At 43.8% G+C, this 25,477-nt stretch overlaps 1 protein-coding gene across 5 annotated transcripts in view; it reads left to right on the top strand.

Annotated features, from left to right (window-relative positions):
• Nucleotides 1-3,082: 3,082 nt before the first annotated feature.
• Nucleotides 3,083-25,477, top strand: part of SLC7A6 (solute carrier family 7 member 6) — a 33,101-nt gene continuing 10,706 nt past the window's right edge. The window contains exons 1-7 of one of the 5 annotated variants that reach the window (XM_081920353.1): nucleotides 3,086-3,392; nucleotides 4,805-4,865; nucleotides 7,539-7,691; nucleotides 11,616-12,184; nucleotides 18,035-18,160; nucleotides 23,547-23,691; nucleotides 25,066-25,189. In XM_081920353.1, coding sequence (XP_081776479.1) covers nucleotides 11,656-12,184; nucleotides 18,035-18,160; nucleotides 23,547-23,691; nucleotides 25,066-25,189 — 924 coding nt within the window. In that variant the 5' untranslated portion in view covers nucleotides 3,086-3,392; nucleotides 4,805-4,865; nucleotides 7,539-7,691; nucleotides 11,616-11,655. Of the gene's footprint in view, nucleotides 3,443-4,804; nucleotides 4,866-7,538; nucleotides 7,692-11,615; nucleotides 12,185-18,034; nucleotides 18,161-23,546; nucleotides 23,692-25,065; nucleotides 25,190-25,477 lie in introns of all 5 variants that reach the window. The other 4 variants (XM_081920352.1, XM_081920354.1, XM_081920356.1 and 1 more) reach the window with 4 other exon arrangements.

Genomic DNA, 25,477 nt, shown 5'->3' with positions numbered 1-25,477 from the left:
ACAGGTTAGAGCTCAACGTCGAGCCTACCAAGTGGCGATAGCGACAGCGAAGAAGACTTTCTTCGCTGCCTCTATTGCATCTGCAGAAAACAGCAGCAGGAGACTTTTTCAGGTGGTTCACAATTTAGCGGAACCACCTGCGACATCGGGGCCCAGTACGGGCCACATGATCTCCTGCAATGATTTCGCAAAGTTTTTTGCAGATAAAATCGCTCAGATTCGGGAAGAAGTAGACTCCACCGTGGGAGCAGGGCCAGGGTGGGAGAGTGCTAGAGTCCTGTCTAGTCAAGTTGTGTGGGATCAATTCCAATCTGTTACCTCCGAGGATGTGGACAGGCTGCTTGGACGAGTGAAGCCAACCACCTGTCTCCTGGATCCTTGCCCATCCTGGCTTATAAAAGCTAGCTGGGAAGGACTGGGCGATGGGCTTCGTGGGGTGGTGAATGCTTCCCTCTGTGAGGGAGCCTTCCCAGACCCGCTGAAAGAGGCGGTTATTAAGCTGCTTCTTAAAAAACCATCTTTAGATGTGGCCACGATGACCAATTATCGCCCAGTCTCAAATCTTCCATTCTTGGGCAAGGTGATTGAGCGAGTGGTTGCTGAACAACTCCAGGCACGCCTGGAAGAAGCGGACCATTTGGATCCCTTCCAGTCGGGATTCAGGCCTCATCATGGGACTGAAACTGCCTTGGTCGCACTGGTTGATGATCTCCGGCAGGCTAGGGACAAAGGTAAGAGCTGTTTCCTAGTTCTGCTGGATCTCTCAGCGGTGTTTGATACCATCGACCATAACATCCTTCTGGACCGTCTTGAGGGGCTGGGAGCTGGGGGCACTGTCATACAGTGGTTCCGCTCCTTCCTCCTGGGCCGTGTTCAGAAAGTGGTGGTGGGGGGATGAGTGTTCAGACCCCTGGGCTCTCACTTGTGGGGTGCCTCAGGGTTCTGTCCTCTCCCCCATGCTTTTCAACATTTACATGCAGCCACTGGGAGAGATCATCAGGAGGTTTGGGCTGGGTGTTCATCAGTATGCGGATGATACCCAGCTCTACCTCTCTTTTAAATCAGAACAGTGAAGGCGGTGAAGGTCCTGTGTGAGTGTCTGGAGGCGGTTGGAGGATGGATGGCAGCTAACAGATTGAGGTTGAATCCTGACAAGACAGAAGTACTGTTTTTGGGGGACAGGAGGCGGGCAGGTGTGGAGGATTCCCTGGTCCTGAATGGGGTAACTGTGCCCCTGAAGGACCAGGTGTGCAGCCTGGGAGTCATCTTGGACTCACAGCTGTCCATGGAGGCACAGGTCAAATCTGTATCCAGGGCAGCTGTTTACCAGCTCCATCTGGTACGTAGGCTGAGACCCTATCCACCTGCAGACTGTCTCGCCAGAGTGGTGCATGCTCTGGTTATCTCCCGCTTGGACTACTGCAATGCGCTCTACGTGGGGCTACCTTTGAAGGTGACCCGGAAACTACAACTAATACAGAACGCGGCAGCTAGACTGAAAGACCTGCATTGGCTCCCAGTACGTTTCCGAGCACAATTCAAAGTGTTGGTGCTGACCTTTAAAGCCCTAAATGGCCTCGGTCCAGTATATCTGAAGTAGCGTCTCCTCCCCCATCGTTCTGCCTGGACGCTGAGGTCCAGCGCCAAGGGCCTTCTGGCGGTTCCCTCATTGCGAGAAGCAAAGCTACAGAGAACCAGGCAGAGGGCCTTCTCGGTAGTGGCACCCGCCCTGTGGAACGCCCTCCCATCAGATGTCAAAGCAATAAACAACTACCTGACATTCAGAAGACATCTGAAGGCAGCCCTGTTCAGGGAAGTTTTTAATATGTGACATTTTAGTGTATTTTTCATCTTTGTTGGAAGCCGCCCAGAGTGGCTGGGGAAACCCAGCCAGATGGGCGGGGTACAAATAAATTATTATTATTATTATTATTATTATTATTATTATTATTATTATTATTATTATTATTCCTTTCTGTTGTTTCCTGTGGTGAATTTTAGATTTTTAGCTTCTTGGGGAAAAGATGCTGATGAGGATATCTTGCTTTTCTTTTTAATATTCACACAGTGTATTTTGTTGTTATTACATTGTGAATGGTCACCGTGTTCATTATATTATTGATTTATTATTGTATTGTTTATATTTATTGACTGCCTGGGGTGGCTGTTTTACATACGTTGACTGCAATCCCATGCAAGTTTATTCAGAAGTAAATACCGTTGCATTCATTGGGACCTACTTCCAGATAAGTGTGCCTAGGACGGCAGACTTAAGCTTTAATTGATTTGTCAGTCCTGAGGCTCAGAAGATGAAATAAGTGAAGAAGAGATACATGTATTAAAGGTAGAGAAACAATATTGCTTACAAAATTTGAAACCCTTAATGTTAAAAATAAATATTCTTTTACTTAAGAATGGAACTGTCAACTTAAGCTTCCTATGCAGCTGGTGTAGAACTAAGTTCTCTCCCAAACACATGCTTTTTAAACACTTTTCTTTACAATGAAAATCCATGCTCCTCTGCAATGTGCTGCCTCCCATATAATCAGTCCCCCCTTCTTTTTTTAACATGCTGAGTCAGTCACCATGTCTCAGCCTAACATACCTCACACAGGGCAGTTGTGAGGATAAAATAGAGGAAAGGGAATCCTGCACTTTGCCTGCAGAAAATGTCCATAATAAATTGTAATAAATCCATCTGGCACCGGATGCTTTAGCTGAGATTCTTGGACTAGGTGACTGCTGGTCACTCTACAATTCTATGTAATATAGTTTTGAAGAATAATCCTAATAATTTGCTTGACCTCATTACAAATGCGCTGTTCCTCCTGTAGTTTGGGTGTGCCCAACTGTTTGACCGCCTTATAACTTTCCCCCCACGTTTTATTAGGAATAAACCCTATGGGGTTTGTGCCAAATCTTTTCACCTTTTCTTGTGTATATGTAAACGCCCCCTACCGGCCCCCACCTTGCTCCCCTTCTTCAACTCTTTCTCTCTCGTGGTCTTGCTTTTTCGACCTGAGAAACCAACATAGCCCGCCGGGCCTTTCTGAGGAGAGCCTGCGAGAAGCTAAGAAGACGCCAGAGGGCGTCGGCGGTGGGAGGAGCCCCGTCCAGGCCGCCGCCTGCGCTGCTGCTGCTGCTACCACCAGCACCACCACCAGGGGGGCCTTCTTCAGGCGAGCGCCTCAGCCGCGGCGGGGCGGGGCTTTGGGCCGGCAGCCCAGCTCCTTCGCCGCTCTCGCTGAGGGGAAAACAAAACAAGGCGAGAGGCGGAGGAAGCTGCTCGGCTAGAGGTCGCCTGAGCGGGAGGCGGCAGCAGGCAGGCAGGCTGCCCGGCTTGCTGGCTGGCGTTCTCGCCTGAGCATCCCTCCGGCTCGGCGGGGCGTGAGGTGAGCGAGGAGGAGGAGAAGCGAGGCTTAAAAGGGAGCGAAGAGCCAAGGTGGGCTGGGCGCCCTCGAGGTGCTGCTGGGGGTGGCGGTGGCGGTGCCTCAGGGATTCACCTCAGGGTGGGACGAGGCGGCGGCGGCGGAAGGAGACCGGCTTTTTCTGCTCTTTTTTTCTGCGCCTCTCGCTCGCCGCCTCCGAGGTCCCTTTCTCTTTATCGCCAGTGCAGGCGCCACAAAAGGTTTTATTTTATTTTATTTTGGGTGTCGGGGCAGCGCGAGGAGGGTGGCGGGTGGCTCAGGCCGGCCCTGCCATTAGGCAGCGGGTTTTTTGGGGGGGTGTCTATGTGTGTATTCAAATTGAATATTTATTATTATTACTATTTTCAGATTGATGTTATTATCTGCTGTTACCACCACCAGGAATAGGAGAGTCAGTGTTTTATGTCTAGGGACGTTTCTGTGGGGCCAACTGAAATGTTGCCAAATAGTGTGCAAGCTCCGAAGTCCTCTAGGTTTTTTCATCAGTCTTCCCTAGAAGGCAGACAAAAAGCAAAATGGGGTGGGGACAAGAGAAAGAGAAAAACTTGGCTGTCAGGGGAAGGCCTCAGTTAAGCATCATTTTTCTCTCTTCTGCACCGGCTAACATCTAAGCCCAGCCTTCGCCAACTTGGTGCCCTCCAGACATTTTGCTCAGGGCTGGTGGAAGTTGTAATCCAAAACAACTGGAGGGCATGAGGTTGACAAAGGCTGATCTGACTTGAGGAAGAGTTCTGGACAACTTGGAAGCTTGCACACTTATTTTGTGATGTTTTGGTTAGCCTAATGTTTAGCCTAATTTTTGCAAGCCACCTAGAATCCCACTTCTGGGGGGAAAGGTGGGGTATAAATAAATATAAGAATAATGCAGCTAATTTTTGTGTAAAATAACTTGAAGAGTCTGTAGGTGCTGTACACCTTTACTGGGGTGGGGCACAATTTGGTCCTCTCTCCCAGACAGCAAGGTGTCCTGGGCAGGCCCCTGTGAGGGGCTCTCTGCCCCTAAACAATGCCCATGGACAACAGTTTAGGAATCCCTGCACTAGTGGAGCCTGACACCTGCAGCTGAGGACCAAGGCACTTTGGGTTGAATGGATTGAGGGCAGCTCCTGTTCCTTGTTGCAGCCAAGTCCACGTACAAGTGAATGGGAGTTTTTGTTTGCTTTCTTTTCACCATGAGGTTCTAGGGCAATTAAAAAATACAGTATTAAAATCAGTAAAAATGACTCATATTCAGAGGGAAAGAGTGGGAACTACCATTAGGGGCCCTCTCCGAGCTTAACATTTTAGAAGGTCTGAATAGAGTTTCCCCCATTCACTTGTATGGAACAGGGGATAAGGGGCTGCTGCCAAAGTAAATCTACTTTTCTTTATTTCAGATTTTGTATACCACTGTTTATGAAAAAGCCAGGAAAACAAACAACAAAATAGAGCAACACAGTATGTAAAGCAAAACATAATAATTAATAATAATAATAATAATAATAATAATAATTTATTATTTATACGCCGCCCATCTGGCTGGGTTTCCCCAGCCACTCTGGGCGGCTTCCAACAAAAGATTAAAAATACATTAAAACATCATTCATTAAAAACTTTCCTATGTCTTCTAAATGTCAGATAGTTGTTTATTTCTTTGACATCTGATGGGAGGGCATTCCAAAAATAAGATTCTACTCAATACTCTTCCACTCACTCAATACCTACACAAATTCCAAACCCTTTATTACACTTGTACTTACACAAGCACACATTCACCCACACTTAAACACACAAAGAAACACACTTTCCCTCACTCTGATCAATTGCGGGTCGCAACAGTCCTCAGGATGCAATACAAAAGGACCATACTATATCACTGGCAGCCTAGCACTAAAATAAATGGGCACTAGGCTCTCTTTTACTTGGAAAGAATGAGGGAAAAGGAGAGATAGCTGTGGTGAAACAATTATCTTGTCTACTTTCCCAGGAAATATTCCTAGGCACCAGAGATTGTATCAATATATTTTGCTACCCTCAGGGTTAAAAAATAATGTTGCTGTTCCCTTCACCATCTGTATGAAAGAGTGGGAGAGATGAGGTAAAGGTATAAGATGTAAGTTGTTTTGAAACATTTTATATGTAAGTGACAAATGGATGAAATAAATACTACCACTACTACTAAAAGGGGACTGCAGCATGGAGGAAAGTACACAATCAACACCCACCCACACATATTACACTTCGTTGTCCTAGGAGCCTAGAGATGGGGGAGGAGGGATCATGTTCCCCCTTTCAGGGTGATTAAAAACGGCTGTTTACACATGTACAGTTGTGTGTGCATAGACTTCCATGCATTCAAGAACCCTATGTGATGGCAGTAGCAGGTCACATGGGAAGCCTATGTGTACAAAAGTGTATGCATAAAGCCCCACCCTCATTTGTTGAAATGCTACGGATGACATGAATGACTGATGGGGCAGGACCAGGGGATGTGGTTCTGCTCCCTTTCGTTGTGTTTAATGTTACACATAGAGGGCATGTTTTCAAAGCCTGCAGCTTCATTGTCTCTGTTCTTTGTACTGATAGCAGTGCTTTGCATCTTTTTAAAAGGGATATCAGCAACTGGAGTACCTTGAGTTAAATCTGCTTTTTAAAAAGATGCTACCTGACATACCAGGGACGCGGGTGGCACTGTGGGTCTAGGGCCACAGAGTCTAGGGCTTGCCAATCAGAAGGTTGGTGGTTCGAATCCCTGCAATGGGGTGAGCTCCCATTGCTTGGTCCCTGATCCTGCCAACCTAGCAGTTCGAAAGCACAAAGTGCAAGTAGATAAATAGGTACCGCTCCAGCAGGAAGGTAAACGGCGTTTCCGTGCGCTGCTCTGGTTTGCCAGAAGCGACTTAGTCATGCTAGTCCCATGACCCGGAAGCTGTGCACCGGCTTCCTCGGCCAGTAAAGTGAGATGAGTGCTGCAACCCCAGAGTCGTCCATGACTGGACCCTAATGGTCAGGGGTCCCTTTACCTTTTACCTGACACACCACAATTGCCAGCTGGAAGGCAAGGACTTGTGGAGAAATGGCACCTGTGGCACCTTTATTGAAGGCTATTCAGGGAATGGGGGAAACTGGCCCACCACCCCTCAATCCATCTTAAGCTGGAAAACTAGTTGGTGCTGACCATGACCATAGAAACATATAGGATGGTGTATACGTATTGCATTGGAATTGTTTTTAAGTATCTTGTTTTCAAGAACTTGCAGCCTGATTATAATTGTGTTTCACTGGAAAGTAGAGTCCACTGAAATCAGTAGGAAATATTTCTGAATAAAGTCACTTTGAGTTTAGGGTATTAGTCTGACAGCACCCTGCAGACGCTCACAAATCAGGTACCTGATTCCTGTGCCAGAATTAAGTCTGTGTAATTAGTACTTTCCTTTCTTTTCCTGCCTTCCCACTGTGCCATTCTGTCTCCTTGTGTATCTTAGGATACATTTACTCTTCCCATTTTTATCTACATAGGAGTTCTGCTAATGTACACAGCACAGATTCATACTTCCTCTGTGATGATAACCAAACTTCTTTTGTTTTAGTTTGATAGTAGGAACACGGGTGACACTGTGGTCTTAACCACTGAGCCTCTTGGGCTTGCCAATTGGAAGGTTGGCAGTTCAAATCAGCGCAATGGGGTGAGCTCCCGTTGCTCTGTCCCAGCTTTTTCCAACCTAGCAGTTTGAAAGCACACTAGTGCAAGTAGATAAATAGGTACTGCTGTGGTGGGAAGATAAATGGCATTTCCGTGTGCTCTGGCCTCTGTCACAGTGTTCCATTGTGCCAGAAGCAGTTTAGTTATGCTGGCCACATGACCCAGAAAGCTGTCTGTGGAGAAATCCTGGCTCTCTCGGCCTGAAGCAAGATGAACGCTGCATCCTATAGTTGCCTTTGACTGGACTTAACCATCCAGGGGTCCTTTACCTTTTACCTTTACCTTTACTTTACCTTAGTTTGGTAGTAGTTTCACTTATGCCAAACAATGCTATGAATATCCTGTACTCCTCTGCAGTGAATATTCAACACAGTCCTTATTTATTTTAGTCCACTTTATTGAGTTCCTAATACTTGTATATTCTACAGAATATATGATGCTGATTCATGAGACAGAAGAAGAGAGCACTGTGACCAGCTACTGATTTCTGGGAAGGCAGTTTTTAAAAATGCTGGAATTGTTGATGCTGTCGTACAAAGTTTGCAACTAGTGTGCAAGCCGTTGAACAAGCCGTTCAATTAGTAAGTACATAGTAACTGACACAAAATTAGCATTGGAGATTTGTGTGTATGTTGTCATTGTAGTTCCTGCTATAAATCCACCATGAACTCTGTATTCATTTTTTTACTTTAGTTTTGGTGTAAATAGCATTAATGGGCCTTCCCCCATCTTCCAATTTATTCAAAAGTATTCAAAAACACCTAGAATTTGTAGGTTTCTCACTGCCCCCCCTATATTTCATTGTCATGTATAGTGACACCTTTAGTCTGAGAACACAAATTCTTTATGAATGTTTGCCAAACATCAGCAAAACCATCTCTGAATTTGAGGGGTGGATGGTTTCATGTTTGGGTTTGATTTCTATTGCTTGTTTATTAGGAATCCACTTTTCTGTTATTCTTATTGTTACTGTTATTACTTTTTATTAAATTTGTATACCACCCTCCAACTGAAGATCACAGAGTGGTTCACAACATAAATATACAAAATGAGAGTGCAAATATATAATAAAAACAAGAATGAGAACAAAAACCCTCTCCTACAAACACATTTAAAAGGATATAGAATGTTAATCAGCCAAAGCCCTGGTTAAATAGGAGCATTTTTGTCTGGCACCTAACGATATATCATGAAGGTGCCAGGTGAGCCTCCCTGGGGAAAGCATTCCACAAATGGGGAGCCATTCTGCACATTAGTTTGTACTTTGTGGTACCGTCTTTCTTGCAATTGACAATTTCTCTGTCTGTTTACCTGGGGGCTGGTTCACACATATACAGTGGTACCTCGAGTTTCAAACTCCTCAGGTTACAAACTCCGCTAACCTGGAAGAGTTACCTTGAGTTGAGAGTTTTGCCCCAGGATGAGAACGGAAATCGTGTGCCGGCGGCACAGCGGCTTCAAGAGGCCCCATTAGCGAAAGCACGCTAATTAAGAACCGTTTCAGGTTAAGAACAGATCTCCGGAACAAATTAAGTTCGTAACTAGAGGTACCACTTTACTCATGAATGTCTCTGCCAATTTCTTAATCAAAAAAGAATGAGAAGGACCATGAAAATTTCATCTCAGTTGTTAATTCTAGTTAATTCTAGCTGAAACCAAGCAAATACAGTATATATACTGATTTTCAGGAGTTTTTCTGTAGACTCAACACAGTAACAATGTAAAGATGACTGAACCAGTAAAACTGACTGTCCAGAAAGTTACAGGCCTCTGGGCTGATGATAAAGTACTGCTATTGTTTGGTGCAGAAGTATTGCTCTTAATTTTTTATTGTGATTACGATATTAGAGCAAGCTGTGGGATTGTGTATTTCATCCCTCTATGGCACTTATTCATTTCACCCTTCCTCTCATAGCTTTAACCATGGTCAAGGATTTATGCCTATACTGATCTTGGGCATGGTCAGTGCTAACCCCTGCACCCATTGTAGTCAGGGTTTGGAAAACCTATTCAAGAGAGAACATGGTTAGAGTATGCATGGCTAATGCTGGTGCAGACATAGGCTGTCTGAGGAATGGCGAGAGCAATTTGTATGCATGAAAAGAGGGTGTGCATGATACAACAACCTGCTCTCAAAACGTTGACAGTCAGGAACATTACAACTGTGTCCCCTGAAAGAGTTTTTGGTGTGTTTTTTAAGAGAAACAATAATGTGATGGTATTCGTGATGTTGAGATAGAATAAATTGGGAAAGAGTATCAATTCAGCTGCAGACAGCAGAAGTATCACTGAGAATAGTACTGCCTTCTGTTGTTTCAAAGGGAAATGCATTCTAGTGTGGTTTTCCTTTCACAAGAGGAGCTCAGGTTACTTATGTGACAGCAACCGCTAAAAATAACAATAGGTTTATTTGTGAAGCAGTGGTGTTTGTTAGACTTAACATAGTCAATTTCTTAACAACTGGTTTGATCAGATATGATGCAACGCTAGTTAAACTAAAGCCAGAAAGTTCCCCCCTCCCCAGTGTATGAAAGAGTTGGTCTCTTACAGCATTGAACTTCCAGCTGGTAGGTGGAAGGTCCCAAGTGGATCACAGCCTTATCAGGAGTGGTCACCTTTTTGTGTTTAAGATCTGTTTAAAGAGTAGGTGAAAGAAAAGGGAGAACAAGATAGTAGAACAGAAAGAACAGGTAACCCGCCCCCAGCCCCAAAGTAAGTCTTGTAGGTGTGTCCTATGTCTAAAAAGGTTGACTATTGCTTCCTGATATGATGTTACACTTTCTATGGTTTTTATTTTTTAGGCATATTCTATTCATTATTTATGTATTTGTTTTATTAGTAAAAATAATTTCTAGGTGACTTACAAAGAGAATAAAAATAAAGAGTTCTAAACCTAGCAACAGTACAGTAATAAAACAACAACCTCAAGAACCAAATGAACAGAGTATGGTCCATGGTAACCCATCACAATCTACCAGATGCCTAACAAATGTCCCTTAATTAACCTGAGCTATGATTATAAGCAGAAATGTCTGATTTTCTAGACAGTGCATTAATTTAGAGAATGAATGACTAATTGGATGATTTTACTGATGGATGTCTGGAATGTGATAAAAGCCAAGCTTGATATGTAGGGGGCTTGTGCTTGGTGGATGGTGCTCTAAAAATGCAAAAGGACATTCCTAATATAAGTTAAATATAACAAATGGGCTGCGTGTACATATTTGTCCTGCCTTATTGTAAAGCACATCAACTCCAGAGGTATGGTTCCATAAATAATTGTCCCTTCTGGATTTTGTGTTGCCTGTGCTGTCTGGTTGTGACCTCAATTAGTATGCTTCCTAAGTGGGGCCTATTTGGCGATGACATTTTTCTGCACTGAGATAATTTCAATGTCAGAAGACATTATGTGTAAAGTGGCCTTATTTTTGAAGCTTCTGTAGCTGAACATATATAGCTGCCTTTACATGCTCTACCCAACCCAGTATGGGGTTGTATCCAATGCGAGTCCTACTCTGAGTAGAGGCTTGAAAATCAATGGCCATGACTAACTTGAACCATTAATTTTGATGGGTCTACTGTGAGTAAAACTTAGATACAACCTATGGAGTATTCATGTTTTCTGGCAGTGGCTTTCCAAGGTCTTAGACAATATCTTTTACATCCTTACAATTTGAGATTCCTTAACTGGATATCCCGGGGGTGGAACCAGGGATCTTGTGCAAACAATGCATCTCTAGCATTGAACTATGGTCTCTCCTCAAAGCTAAAGTAAAGCTGGAGCACAATTTCTATTCTCATCCTGAAGCAAAGTTCTTAACCCGAGGTACTATTTCTGTGTTAGCGGAGTCTGTAACCTGAAGCATCTGTAACCTGAAGCGTCTGTAACCAGAGGTACCACTGTAGTTATAATAATACAGCAAGCAGTAAATGAATTGTAAATGAATAATTATAGCAATAGGCACTTGTGACATTACTTTAATACAGCCTTGCAAGTAAGACCACAAAGGTTACTAGCTTGTCTGCCCAGACACACACCTTTTGAGATGGTTTGGAACGGGGAAAAGACTGAACTATTTTCCAGCATACTAAAAATTTCCTGTCTTATTGGAGGCAATTCTTGCCCACTACAGACAAGGCATGTGGCTATTTACAGACCTGCTTAAAGCTTAATTTTGTGCAGGCTTTGGAGTGAAACTTTTAATGAGTAATTACCAGAGATCTGCTACAAAGACACTTGTGTAATATGTGCTGTACTTACTGTGATGAAGCATTTTAAGACTTTATAGTTTAAAATTGGTTTTGAGCAGTAGTCCTGTAATAAATGCTTCAATTCTGCTTTTTGGTTATATGACTAATTGTATCCCACCTTTCACACTATAAATCAAGAATGTCTCAGGTTTGTTTTGTTTTGTTTGTTTGTTTATAGCACTTATACTATAGCCAATAGAGCTCTCAAAAAGTTAATTGCTAGTATTTAATTATATCTTTCTCTTTTGTTGTAGTTTTGGGTTGGCGTTGCAGTGGATACATGCGAATATCATCATGGAAGAGAGAGAGAATTTTTCACCTCTGAATTCACTGACTGAATATTACCCAATTAAGGAAGCAGACAAAATAGATCAAAGTGGCAATACTCAAATAAATGAAGGAAACCAAGGAACAATGCAGCTGAAAAAGGAAATCTCTCTTCTTAATGGGATTAGCCTAATAGTAGGAAACATGATTGGTTCAGGTATCTTTGTTTCCCCCAAAGGAGTACTCAACTACAGTACATCTTATGGATTGTCACTAGTAATTTGGGCAATTGGTGGGATTTTTTCAGTGTTTGGAGCTCTATGTTATGCTGAACTTGGAACCACTATCACTAAATCAGGAGCTAGTTATGCATATATATTGGAGGCCTTTGGAAGCTTCATTGCCTTTATACGTCTGTGGACTTCACTATTGATTATTGAGCCAACCAGCCAGGCAATTATTGCAATAACATTTGCCAACTATATCGTGCAGCCTGTCTTCCCTTCCTGTCAACCTCCTTACATCGCTTGCCGAATTATTGCAGCGGCTTGTATATGTAAGTATTTTATTAACAAAAGTGCTGCCTTGATGTAGGCTTGGGAAAGAAAGGAGTCCATCTAGGCATCAGTTGCAATGATTCAACAGTCAAATATGCTTCCAAAACAGTTAAATTAGTTATGGCAAGATTAATGACAGAAGGAGCAGGGCTGTACTTGTTTGAAGACCACTTGAATGCTTGAGATATCCTTAGTCTTGAGTAGCCAGAAATAGGAGCAAGAAAGTCTTGAGCTGTAGGCAGAAAATCTTCTAGCATTCCTAGGATTAGGAATTTCTTAGAGGAACCATTAAGGGCCAGTATATTATGTCCAACTTTGGCCAGCTCTTTGTGTTTCTGGGAATTAGGACATGAATTGGGACATGAAGAAGACAGTGATTCCCTGTTTATCACCAACATCTGCTATGTGGAGATTTTTTTTATTATTTTTAAATTATTATTTTTTTTGGAATAGGAGTCTTCCATTTAGTTTTTTAATGGTTAGGAGGAATAGATTTTTTTAAAAAAGGTTCAGATCTTGAAATCCATATTTTCCCTGAACAACCATGCATACTAACTGGTTGCTATAACAGTGAGAACATTATTTAGTTTGCAACTAAATATAGCCTTTTACAACCTAGGAGCATAAGCCAGAACCTTTGGCCATGCAGCCCACATGTCTCTTGCACTGCAAAATTTTGTCTGCTTAAGATATAACAGGCAGATTTTTGTTTGGCTCTCTCTGTACATATGCAAGGAGATTAGGCAAGATTACTTCCTTGAAGGCTAAGACTGCAAACCTGGCACACTTACTGGAAGTAACTTATTGAAAGTGCTATGCACATTCACTAAATACCGTATTTTTCGCACGATTGGACGCACCGGACCATTGGACGCAGCTAGTTTTTTTGGGGGGGGGAAATAAAGGGAAAAAAATTTCCCTTTATTTCCCCCCCAAAAGCAGGTCAGGGAAACCAAACCAGGTCGAGGAACAGAGGGATAGTGGCGCTGCGCCTCCCTGCTGTCCCCCGAGCTTGTGGGGCTGGCTGATGTCTGCCTGGCGCGCGGGGCGCTCTGTTTCAGCGGGCCCCACCCGCCAGGCAGCAGGCTGCTATCCGCAGCGTGGGGATCCCTGCGGGGAACTCCTGCAAGGCTCCCCACTCTGCGGATGTGTTCCCGAAGTGCGGGGCACTCTGCTTTCAGGGCGCCCGATGCTCTGGGAAGCAGGCTGCTATCCGCAGCGTGGGGAGCCCTGCAGGGAATTCCTGCAGGGCTTCGCACGCTGCGGATGTGTGCCGGGCGCGAGGGGCGCTCTGCTTCAGGGTGCCCCACCCGCCGGGCAGCAGGCTGCTATCCGCAGCGTGGGGAGCCCTGCAGGGAACTCCCGCAAGGCTCCGCACGCTGCGGATGTGTGCCTGGTGCGAGGGGCGCTCTGCTTCAGGGCGCCCCACCCGCCGGGCAGCAGGCTGCTATCCGCAGCGTGGGGAGCCCTGCAGGGAACTCCTGCAAGGCTCCCCACGCTGCGGATGTGTTCCCGAAGCACCGGGCGCTCTGCTTTCAGGGCGCCCGACGCTCCGGGAAGCTGGCTGCTATCCGCAGCGTGGGGAGCCCTGCAGGGAACTCCTGCAGGGCTCCGCACGCTGCGGATGTGTGCCGGGCGCGAGGGGCGCTCTGCTTCAGGGCGCCCCACCCGCCGGGCGGCAGGCTGCTATCCGCAGCGTGGGGAGCCCTGTAGGGAACTCCTGCAAGGCTCCGCACGCTGCGGATGTGTGCCCGGTGCGAGGGGCGCTCTGCTTCAGGGCGCCCCACCCGCCGGGCAGCAGGCTGCTATCCGCAGCGTGGGGAGCCCTGCAGGGAACTCCTGCAAGACTCCCCACGCTGCGGATGTGTTCCCGAAGCGCCGGGCGCTCTGCTTTCAGGGCGCCTGACGCTCCGGGAAGCAGACTGCTATCCGCAGCGTGGGGAGCCCTGCAGGGAACTCCTGCAGGGCTCCCCACTCTCCGGATGTCTGCCTGGCGCGCGGGGCGCTCTGCTTCAGGGCGCTCCACCCGCCGGGCAGCAGGCTGCTATCCGCAGCGTGGGGAGCCCTGCGGGGAACTCCTGCAAGGCTCCCCACGCTGCGGATGTGTTCCCGAAGCGCCGGGCGCTCTGCTTTCAGGGCGCCTGACGCTCCGGGAAGCAGGCTGCTATCCGCAGCGTGGGGAGCCCTGCAGGGAACTCCTGCAGGGCTCCCCACTCTCCGGATGTCTGCCTGGCGCGCGGGGCGCTCTGCTTCAGGGCGCCCCACCCGCCGGGCAGCAGGCTGCTATCCGCAGCGTGGGGAGCCCTGCGGGGAACTCCTGCAAGGCTCCCCACGCTGCGGATGTGTTCCCGAAGCACCGGGCGCTCTGCTTTCAGGGCGCCCGACGCTCCGGGCAGCAGGCTGCTATCCGCAGCGTGGGGAGCCCTGCGGGGAACTCCTGCAAGGCTCCCCACGCTGCGGATGTGTTCCCGAAGCACCGGGCGCTCTGCTTTCAGGGCGCCCGACGCTCCGGGAAGCAGGCTGCTATCCGCAGCGTGGGGAGCCCTGCGGGGAACTCCTGCAAGGCTCCCCACACTGCGGATGTGTTCCCGAAGCACCGGGCACTCTGCTTTCAGGGCGCCCGACGCTCCGGGAAGCAGGCTGATATCCTCAGCCTAGACACAGCTAACGGAGCGCTAATCCCAAAGCTTGGGGCGTGCGGAGCTCAGCGCGCCCCAAGCTTCTGGGTGCCGGCAAGGTCTAGACGGCTAGCGGAGACCTTGCATTCGCTCCATAGGACGCACACACATTTTCCCTTGCTTTTTAGGAGGGAAAAAGTGCGTCCTATGGTGCGAAAAATACGGTATGTATATGAGGAGACTAAGGAACTTTCCAGAAGCGCTGGATAATTGTTAACAGGAAAAACAATTAGTAGGCAAAACAGGTAGATATCCATGCACTTTGACAAGAGTTGTAAATATTCAAAATTTGTAACATCTTTTAGAATGCAGGTGAGTGGCAATGAAGTAGAAGTGCAAAATTATTCATATGAGCTTAGTGGACTATTGTAGTAAGATACAGGAAAACATATTTTACATTCTGATGTTTGTAATGATTTGCTAGTTCTTGGGCCTTATAGAAAGCTCACAGTAATAAACAGGATACATTACTTATTGTCAAGGTCGCCGGCCTTCTTGGACCGGGAGGCACAACGTGCTTATGCTATGGGGGGCATAGCATAATACAACATGGCACCACAACACAAGATTAGAGAAAGTACTATCGTGGTGATTGTATTTCCATTTGAGAAAGAAATTAACCTGTTGAATTTCTGCCCGGAAAATAAGACAGAAGCACTGAAGAGGAGGGGAAAACAGCAGCTCTTTAAGACCCTAAGGATTCCTATTACTTGGTGTCCAAACAACTCACTCATTGGCCATAGAACTGTCTTCAGTCATTGGCTATAAATTCCGCATTTCACAGAAATCACCTAGAAGGTGATCTGTACATTTTGGTCCATACCTTCGTTTGTAGGAGGACTTTAGACTTTGCAAAGTCTTTTTTTCAGAGTCTGGGGTCCCTGCCTGGGTTCGCCAGTGAAGGCCTTTGTTGGCACCATGGTGCTCGTAGCGGCTTGGTTGGTGACCCCTGGCTTATTGTGTTTGTTACTATACTTGAGATCTTTCTTCTCATTATTTTCTCTTACAAAGAGAATAAACCTTTAACTCTGTGCTGATCTGGATTCATTTCTATAGGCTGTAAAACCTTATTTAGGCTTTAATCCAAATGCATGAGGACACAAACTGTGTAGGGGATGCATGCACCATCCAGATGTGTACTGCCCACTGCACTCCACTCCCGACTTTCACGTTGAATGTATGACAGTCTGAGGATGCACATTTGGCTGAATACACTTAGAATCACCCTTCATATCTTTCTGTTGAATGCACAATGGTTGGGAGTAGAGGGTGTGGCACCACACTCCCTGCACAGTTTGTCCTCTCCTTCTTTGGCTGAATGCTTCACTGGGACTTCAGTGTAGACTTAGCATGTTTGTCTGGTTGTTTAAGATCTGAAGCTGATAACCATATAACAAAATCAGAAACTATGGTTAAAGCAATACTTCAGCATTTTGTTTGAGTAGAGCTGTGAAGGGTGTGCACAGACAAAAGGCTTACACATATCTTGACTTGTTAAGACAAGCTACAATCATCCAAATATGGCCATTATTGTTCCTTTATTTTCTTGCTCCCCATTTGGGACTTGATTAGATTAACTAAATTCAAAAGTTGTGAATTTCCGCAATTTATTAGTTATTACCCTTACTGTCATGATGTATTTTCTGTTTCTTCATTTGGAGTGCTTTGAATTGGGGCAGCAATTAAAAGCTACTTTTTAAGTGGCTGAAATTCACTGAAACTGGTTTGTCTTTTTTGAGCTTTCTGGGTAACTACACAGCCTGTCAACCTTTTCCTGGCAATTAGGATTTGAGTGGTTTTACCACTCTGGCTAGAATTAGTGTGGGGCTGAGAAGCACAGATTGGAATGATATATTATTATTATTTGTAAATGAACCCAGGATAGGAAAACATGTGCATAGCTCTGGTTGGTGTGGTGGTTTTTTACTCACAAGACGTCATGAAAACATTCTCTCCCCAAGTCAGTGGAAACAGTGATGTGTTAGAATATTGACACGATTAAAATAGTTTTTATTTCAGGATACACGCTTTGCCTTGATCTGTGATCTCAGGGGCTAGGAAGGAAAATGCAGTTGTGGATACTCAGTTGCGTAAAAACCAATAAATAAATACTCTTCTGCTATACTAAGACAGAGAGATTTCATCATACTATTGTTTACTGAGTAGTTTCATAAGTACTTTGTGTTGTCATAAGATACTCCCTGTGTATCTAGGTTGGCTTGTCAAATAGAAACAACTTGAGTTGTAGGGCATGGTAATAAGTTGAGTAGCCTTTAGAAATGTTACTAGAAGTATCCTTTTCAATTTCAGCTTCTCATAATCTAGAAGTAAACCTGCCTCCTTTTAGTCAATCTCTTCCCATTTCATTGAGGAGTTCAGGACTTGCTGAAAAAAAGATGAGAAATTCAGCCATTTTTCCTGCAGCTTGTTTATAAGCAATTTTTACATTTTTGTGATGGCTGAAAATGTTTTTATTGCTTTCTATTTTTCTGAAATAATCAAGAATATGAGAATTAAGACATTTCAGATGGTTAAAGGGAAAGGAGCAATTAATTTTGCATTGCCTTTTGCATTGCTTTTTGCTTCTTCGTTTCTAGGTAAATGTTTTTTAAATGCCATCAAAATGGTTCGCTTACGATGTTTCGCAGGACCATGAAACTACCCTTAATTTTTTCTAGCCCTTTAGGTCTAGTGGCTTGGGTATTTTTAACCACTATACTGACAGACTGTGTTGTCAAAGAGTTTTAAAGTGGTGATTCCTATTTTCGATAAGAATGTTGTCATTTAAAATGTGTATTCGTTTGCAACCTTCCTTCATTTCAAAGGTACAAGATTACTCCTAAGATGATAAATTAGACTGCAATTTGGGCCAAGTATTTTCATGCCTTCTAAACCCTCTCCTTAGATGTGCATATGTCCTGAAATCCTTTCTGCTTTGCAGTTTGTTGGAAGTTAACCAACTGTTAAATAACAGACTAGTTTTAATAATAAAACTGTGTCTTTATAAATACGGTTTTTCCTTATCCTGATTTCCTAAGCTTATTTGCACAAATATGTAATTGTGACATGTTAGCTCTAGCATGGAGAAGAATTTCAAACCAATGACTGATTTTTAAAAGACAAAAACTAAGCACTTTCTAATGCCTCCTTGCTTCCCTTTTTGTCTCCTAGGTCTTCTAACGTTTATAAATTGTGCCTATGTTAAATGGGGAACAAGGGTGCAGGATGCATTCACCTATGCCAAAGTCATTGCCCTTATTGTCATCATCATAACAGGAATTGTTAAACTAAGCCAGGGTAAGATTAATAGCTTAATGTGTAAAGGTTTGTACTGATCAGAAGAAAAATGTTAAGGAGCATTTACTGGGTTATTGATAAAATTCACAGCAGTTTCAGATCCCTTCAAAAAATAGGAAGCTTCAGGTATGGTATGTTACCAACTTTCTAATTGAACCAACTTCTGCTTATAAAACTAGAACTTGCATCTGTACTCTTAGGTAGGAATGAAGGCAAAATTGAAAATAAAAACCCACAGCAAGATAGTGACTTAACCATAAATCTGGGAACTACTTGTGGTTTTACTCTGAAATTTAAAATCATATGTAAAATATACAGGTGTGGAAGCATGGAGGAGCAACTTCTTAATGCTTTCACAGACACACCAGATGCTCCCCTCCTCCCAATAAAAAATATCTGCATCTTTCTGCAGCTTCATTTTTGTTGTGTTATATATGCCCTTAAGTAGATAACTACACATGACAAAGTGTTGCATATAGCTGGGCCTCTATTTTACTTAGTCATGGAAAAATTAATTTAGTTTTATTCATTGATTTTATTGAAGTTCATTTATATCCCACCTTCTGTAGCTCAGTGGTAGAGCACCTGCTTTTCATGTAGAACAGGGGTGGCCAGCTCCCAAGAGACTGCGATCTACTCACAGAGTACCCCCTTTTTTGGGGTTCAGGTCAAAGTTTTTGAGCTTTTTTAAGGAAGGAAAGCCCTGTTATGGGGGGGGTTCAGGTCAAACTTGTTGAGCTTCTTTTAGGGAGGAGGGAAGGCCCGTTTTTGGGGGGTGAAGGACCAAAAGTTGAGCCTTTTTTAGGGGAGCCAAAGTTGTTCAGCTTCTTTGGGGGGAGCCACTGATCTACCAGTGATCTACCACAGATGTCCAGTGATCCACTGGTAGATCACGATCTACCTGTTGGACGTGCCTGATGTAGAAGATCTCATGTTCAATTCTCAGTATCTCCAGATAGGACTGGCAAAGATGTCAGCCTGTCAGTCAGTCAGTGTAAGCAAAACAGAGATGGATTGATGCAATAGTCTGCTTTGGTATAAAGCAGCTTCCTGTGTTCCATCACAGAACTCAAGGTGGTGTACATCAGCTTCCCAGGTGGCTTACCATCCAGGCACTGACCAGACCCAAATTTATTGGCTTTAACAGATGGCTGCATTAAGTTTCCTTAGACCATGTCCCCTAGGGCATTTTAGGCACTTCAGGCCGTTTATTTGCACCCTTAACAATACTCTACATTTCAAAGTGTCTGCAGGTGTCTCGAAAAACTAAAATTTTCAGTGCATTTTTTGAAAACTTGTTTTTAGCCTTCACTGTTGTAGAAGAATAGCCTCTTAGACACATTCAAAGTAACTGGAACCTGTTTTCTAGTGAAGTGAGTGTTTTAAGACACAGAAGTGGTGCCTGTTGGGACTGGTAATGCAGAAGGCAGCAGGACTAGCAATAGGCGGAGCCAAAGCCAGTGACAGGTGGAGCCAACTAATTCTGCTTTTGTTCCCATCCTCCTACCTGCTGAGTTCCACAAAGGCAACACTTGAAACTAAGGCAGAGGAAGTTGGCAGGCAGCGCCACCCCCTGGACTGGTTGTAAGAAGAAGAAGAAAAACAGGCAGGTGGAGGCTGGCTGATTGCAGACTGAGGTTGCAGAGGGTAGTGCCCCATTTGTCCTAATGGACCAGCCTCTCCTGGGGCACAGCAGTAGTGTCTTTACCAGGTCTTTGTAGATATTTCTCACATTGAGATATTGCTGTTTTAGAAGTAGAAGTTGAATGCACTCTTGGGCATATGGAGTTGGTTGTGCAGTTTTGTGGATGCTAACTGGTCCATAGAATGGACAGTTTTGTTTCATATTATAGGAGAGTACAAAAGGATGGTGTTAAGGGGCTGACACAATGCTATGGCTGCTTATTATCCCAAAGCACATGACCTAGATTCAGGTTTTTCCTTAAGGGATTGTATATTACAAGAATGCCACTGCTGATAAAAAAAGGATACCTTCTTATTATGGGGTGAGAGGAGTTGCTGGGTTGCAGTTTTAGTGACTGGCTATGTTGAATATGAAGGGTGGCGCTGTGGGTTAAACCACAGAGCCTAGGGCTTGCCGATCAGAAGGTCGGCGGTTTGAATCCCCACGACGGAGTGAGCTCCCATTGCTCTGTTCCTGCTCCTGCCAACCTAGCAGTTCGAAAGCATGAAGTGCAAGTAGATAAATAGGTACTACTCCAGCGGGAAGGTAAACGGTGTTTCCGTGTCCTGCTTTGGTTCGCCAGAAGCGGCTTAGTCATGCTGGCCAAATGACCCGGAAGCTGTACACTGGCTTCCTCAGCCAGTAAAGTGAGATGAACGCTGCAACCCCAGAGTCATCCATAACTGGACCTAACGGTCAGGGGTCCCTTTACCTTTTATGTTGAATATGCCTTGCTACTGCCTTACCAAAATGTAAGTGCCTTGGTTAGTTGAATCAAACCAAGTGGTCTACATGATCTAATGAGTACCTCAGGTTTATGTATGCGTAATTAATTTAAAACAGACATCAATCATCACCACCACCACCACCACCATTATTATTATTATTATTATTGTGGTGGTGGTGGCTGATGGTATGCGTGGGCTTAAACCCCTTAATTTCCAACTCCAAATTGGCTCTGTCTCCTCACCCAAATAACAGTTGCCATCCAAAGAAAGTTGTTAATGTGTACTGTAGACATTGTACATGCAGCTCAGATTCCCTTTGTGTTTTTTTGCAGGCAGGGGTTGCAAAGCAGTTCCTTTGTTCAATGAGGTTAAACACTTTCTAAATAGAAAAGTTTGGTCAGTGTCTTATAAGTGTGTCTTTTCTGTGTTGTTTTTGTTTTTATTAAAGTAAGTTTTTAGACGAAAGAAAACTGGGCTTCCCTGCCCTTCCAATGGCAATTGGCTGTCAGGGTTCGACTGAATAGAATGGAAATAGTGGTGGATAGGTGTTAATTCCACCCCCCCAATCCCATGATTCTGATGAAGTCTCTCTCTCTCTCTCTCTCTCTCTCTCTCTCTCTCTCTCTCTCTCTCTCTCTCACACACACACACACACACACACACAGAACGAGAGCGGTTAACACAGGGAGAGGGAATTATTAAACCTCCCACTGTAGTCTCAGCCCTATCCAGGCTTCTCAAGCAGCAGCTATTTACATTAGAAAAATTTTTGCACATTACTTTATTTAACAAAGTTTATATATCACTTGATTGTAATAGAACCTCAAAGCAGTTTATAGGATGAGAATTGCTTTGATACAGCTAACATCATGTTGAGTTTGGCCCTGATCTACCCTATGCACCTTTAAGTGTAATACTTCTGTTACTTTAACACCAGGTTGATCCCAGAGCCAGTCATATTACGGGCATTTACAAGCAGCCTATATGACCTTTATGTGCAGATTGCTGACAAGAGTGCACCTAAAAGCAAAGATCACATAGCACTTTCCTCCTCAGCCATGTTTTTCCTATTGCCTATTGTTCAACTTTACACAACTGAGCTTGCTGAAATATTTTTCCCATGAGCTATGGTATCCTAGCTATTGTAGGTTTATCAGGGTTTTCACCTTTATTATTGATTTTTTAAAACAAGCTTTGTTTCCTGTTTATTTTGGAAGCATTCTTATTATGCTGACTTGAGAAAATAGGAAGTCTGCATTTCTACTATGCCAAACTACATCTGTATTTTATAAGGACTATATGCCATGTTCTTTCCTTATCCGTTGGGCCTGTGCAGAATAATACATTAATGTTACACAATGTGCTCTTCTGGCGGTATGATTTTTGCTTTTAATATAACCCTTTATCCATCACTGTTCTAACTTGGCTGCTATTCCATCTTCCCAATGATTTATAAGGAGATAAAGTGGTGAATATGGTGAGAAGAAACAGATATGCTGTGATATTCTTAAATATTGAACAGATTTCTAAATGAGACACTGCAATGTTTTTAAAAGCTGCTTTTGCAGTGTTTGCCAAATAAAACCAATTAATTTTAAAAGCTGCTTTTGTGAAATTGCTTTTATCCAGCTTAAAAACACACTTGGAAAGCATGCCAAATTGGACAATATTAATTAGCTTTTGTAAATGGAAAGCTGTTGTAGTCTAGTAATAGACCTTCTTTAAGTACCTCTATTAATCATCTGTATGTTTGTAATTTTGGTTGTCTTAAAACTTTTCAGTGATATGGGCTAAAATATTTCAGTGATGTGGGTTAACAGTTGTTAGGTCAAGACTTACGGGTAGCCGTCAGACTGTGGCACTGCTCTCATTCAAATGTCAACGTCAATGCCAATTAACCATGGTTAATATTTTTCTGTGAACCTGTAGTTGGTTCGCACTTCATTTCTTCCCAAGCAAAGTGGGAGCAACATGCTGAGCCTTTGCTTAGTGTTATACCTGAACTGGGATCATAGTTTGTTTCCTTACCAAACCAAATATTAGTAGTACAGATAATATTTGAACCTGAGAACCAATCTGTGATGGAAAAACACATTCTGGATGCATTTTTATACATAAAATATCTAGACTCTAGATACCTTGTATATAAAAGTACTTTGGCAAGAGGTGAAGTTGTAATGCCAAGGCTGCCTGCAGTCAGTTTAATTAACTGTGGTTTGAACTGCTGTGAGCCAAGTCTGTCTCTGATGATGCATGTAAATTGGGTATGTATTGAACTAGAGTTCCTCAGAAATAAAGCAATGTGTGTTTTTTGGTTTTTTTATAAAATTTTAAATTTCGTGCTTATTTTTTTAAAAATTTATTTAATCATTTTTTCAATACAAACAACAACCACAAAAAACACATACAACAAAAACCACAATAACAGTAATAACACAATTTAACAATTCAGATTTGAGTACTGATATACCTATAACTACACCTTTTTAACAATAAAGCAATGTTTCTACTAACTGAAATGCCCTTATTTGCTCTAAAGGCAAGCAACGGGGAGATGATATGCAGCCTGGTATATTCATGCAGTAGAATGAGGTGTTTGATTGTCACTGTAGGCTAGGAATACAATTCCTTGAATGTTCCTTCACGTAAATAAAAAATATCTCTTTCAATTAAATTAATAATTTGTCAGGAGACAGTCTAGCCCAGCCCTCAGCTTGCTATGCTAGTTTTCTGCCTGCTAGTAGCCCCCCCCCCCATTTATTTAAATGCAAGGCAGCATTTTAAAATCTTATTCTCTCCCATCTAATTATGCCACATGTGTGTGAGATGGTGGTAGATCTCACTTTGCTGTCTTCAGAGAGTTTGAGACTTTCTCATTCTTCTTGCTTTTATTTTCCACTAAAGTGTATTAACAGTGCCATTTGCTACGGTTTCCAACACTGTTCTTACTCCTCTGCTTTTCCTTTACACACAGGATACTCGGACCACTTTCAGGACTCTTTTGAGGGATCATCTTGGAATCTTGGGGGTATTTCTCTTGCACTTTACTCTGCCTTGTTCTCATACTCAGGTTGGGACACCCTCAATTTTGTAACTGAAGAAATAAAACATCCAGAAAGGTAAATGTTTCCTAAAGCTATTTCACCTTTTTCAGTTTGTTTAAAGTATCTCCTAAGAGTCAATGTAATTAAAAATTCATCTTGAAGTGTGAGAGAACTTTATCTCTAGCTGAAGAAATATTTTACATGGACATAAACAATTCTGAACCTAGACACTACAAAGAGTGACTAACAGAATTTTGAAGCCTGGGAGACATTAAGAAAAGCTTAACTGGCTGTATCAAACTGCACATTGTTTCCGATTTGCAGGATTGACAAAGCTGGACATAGTCAGGGCTGGCCCACCCATGAGACTAGGTGAGGTGACCACCTCAGGTGGCAGGATCCATAGGGGCAGCAGTCCTGGTGCCACCTCTACAGCAGCCTCTTGGAAAATAGGAGGCCCTGCTGGTCTCTTCCTATCCCTGGGGGGGGGGGAGTTGTGAGGGTTGCCCTCTGGGGTCTCCTGGGTTTCACACCTGCCCAGAATGATTTAGAGCAGGCCCCTTCCCTTCTGCACCCCACAATGGCCCTTGATCTCCACTTCAACCATTGATTAAGGTGGGTTTGATTCCCTTTTGCCTTGTCTTAGGCCTAGTTCTCATCGATGCAACACTTTGGACTTTTAAATGGGGGCTCATATAACTGAATGACAGCTCCATGCAAAAAGAAGAATCTTTGTGCACTGAAAAGATGGTGCCAGGGAAGAGTGTTGTAGCCTTGCCTTTTTCTATGTATAGCACTGTTTTCAGCAGAGGAACAGTCACGTAAACCTCACCCTGCAGTGTGAAGTGGTACAGCCCAAACACCTTTGTGAGAAGTAGGCCACAAAAGTAATGAAAATAAGGCATTTTCTTTAGCTTGTTTTTAATAGAACTCCTAGTTCTCATATGAAGCTTTTATCAGTCCAAACATGATTGTAAATACCTGATATCTCAGTAAGGTAAATAAAGGTAAAGGACCACTGGACAGTTCAGTCCAGTCAAAGGCAGCTATGGGGTGTGACGCTCATCTCGCTTCAGGCCAATGGAGCTGGCGTTTGTCCACAGACAGCTTTCTGGGTCAAGTGTACAGCGTGATTAAACCACTTCTGGTGCAACGGATCACCGTGATGGAAGTCAGAGTGCATGGCTGCAGTACCTATTTATTTACTTGCATTGGTAAGCTTTCAAACTGCTAGGTTGGCAGAAGCTGGGGCAGAACAACGGGAGCTCACCTTGTTGTGCAGATTCGAACTGCTGACCTTCCAATCAGCAAACCCAAAAGGCTTAGTGGTTTAGACCACAGCACCACTCGCATCCCTTGTGATATCCCAGTAGGTATTAGTCAGGATGAAAAGAGTAACAGCTACTTCTAAGTTGTGTGTTTGTGTTTTATTTTGTTTCATTTAACCAGGAACCTGCCTCTAGCTATTGCTGTTTCTATGCCAATTGTGACAATTATCTACATATTGACCAATATAGCATATTATACAGTGCTGGATATTAATGCTGTGCTTTCTAGTGATGCAGTGGCAGTGGTAAGTCTGATATTGCTATTGTTATGTGTGTTTATGCACTTATCTTTGAGTAAGTTGCATCTTGAGCTGTGCAGCCTTTTTATGATTCAGATGACCCAGTTTCTATATGATCTAGAACTTCTGGGCACTGTTTATGGCTAGACTACCTTTTGATTTCTCCAAACTTGTGTGTATACATCCAAGTGAATTGGTGACAGTCATCCAGAATGAAACAAACAACCTTGAAGGATGCAGTTTGGAGGCTTATATATATGTGAAACTGAACCTTCCCCAAGAATTGTTTTCAGT

Source organism: Podarcis melisellensis (genome assembly GCF_964234715.1).
Source record: "Podarcis melisellensis genome assembly, chromosome: 8".
NCBI lineage: Eukaryota > Metazoa > Chordata > Lepidosauria > Squamata > Lacertidae > Podarcis > Podarcis melisellensis.
The sequence above is the reverse complement of the archived record's forward strand: the minus strand, read 5'-3'. Positions and strand labels throughout refer to the sequence as shown.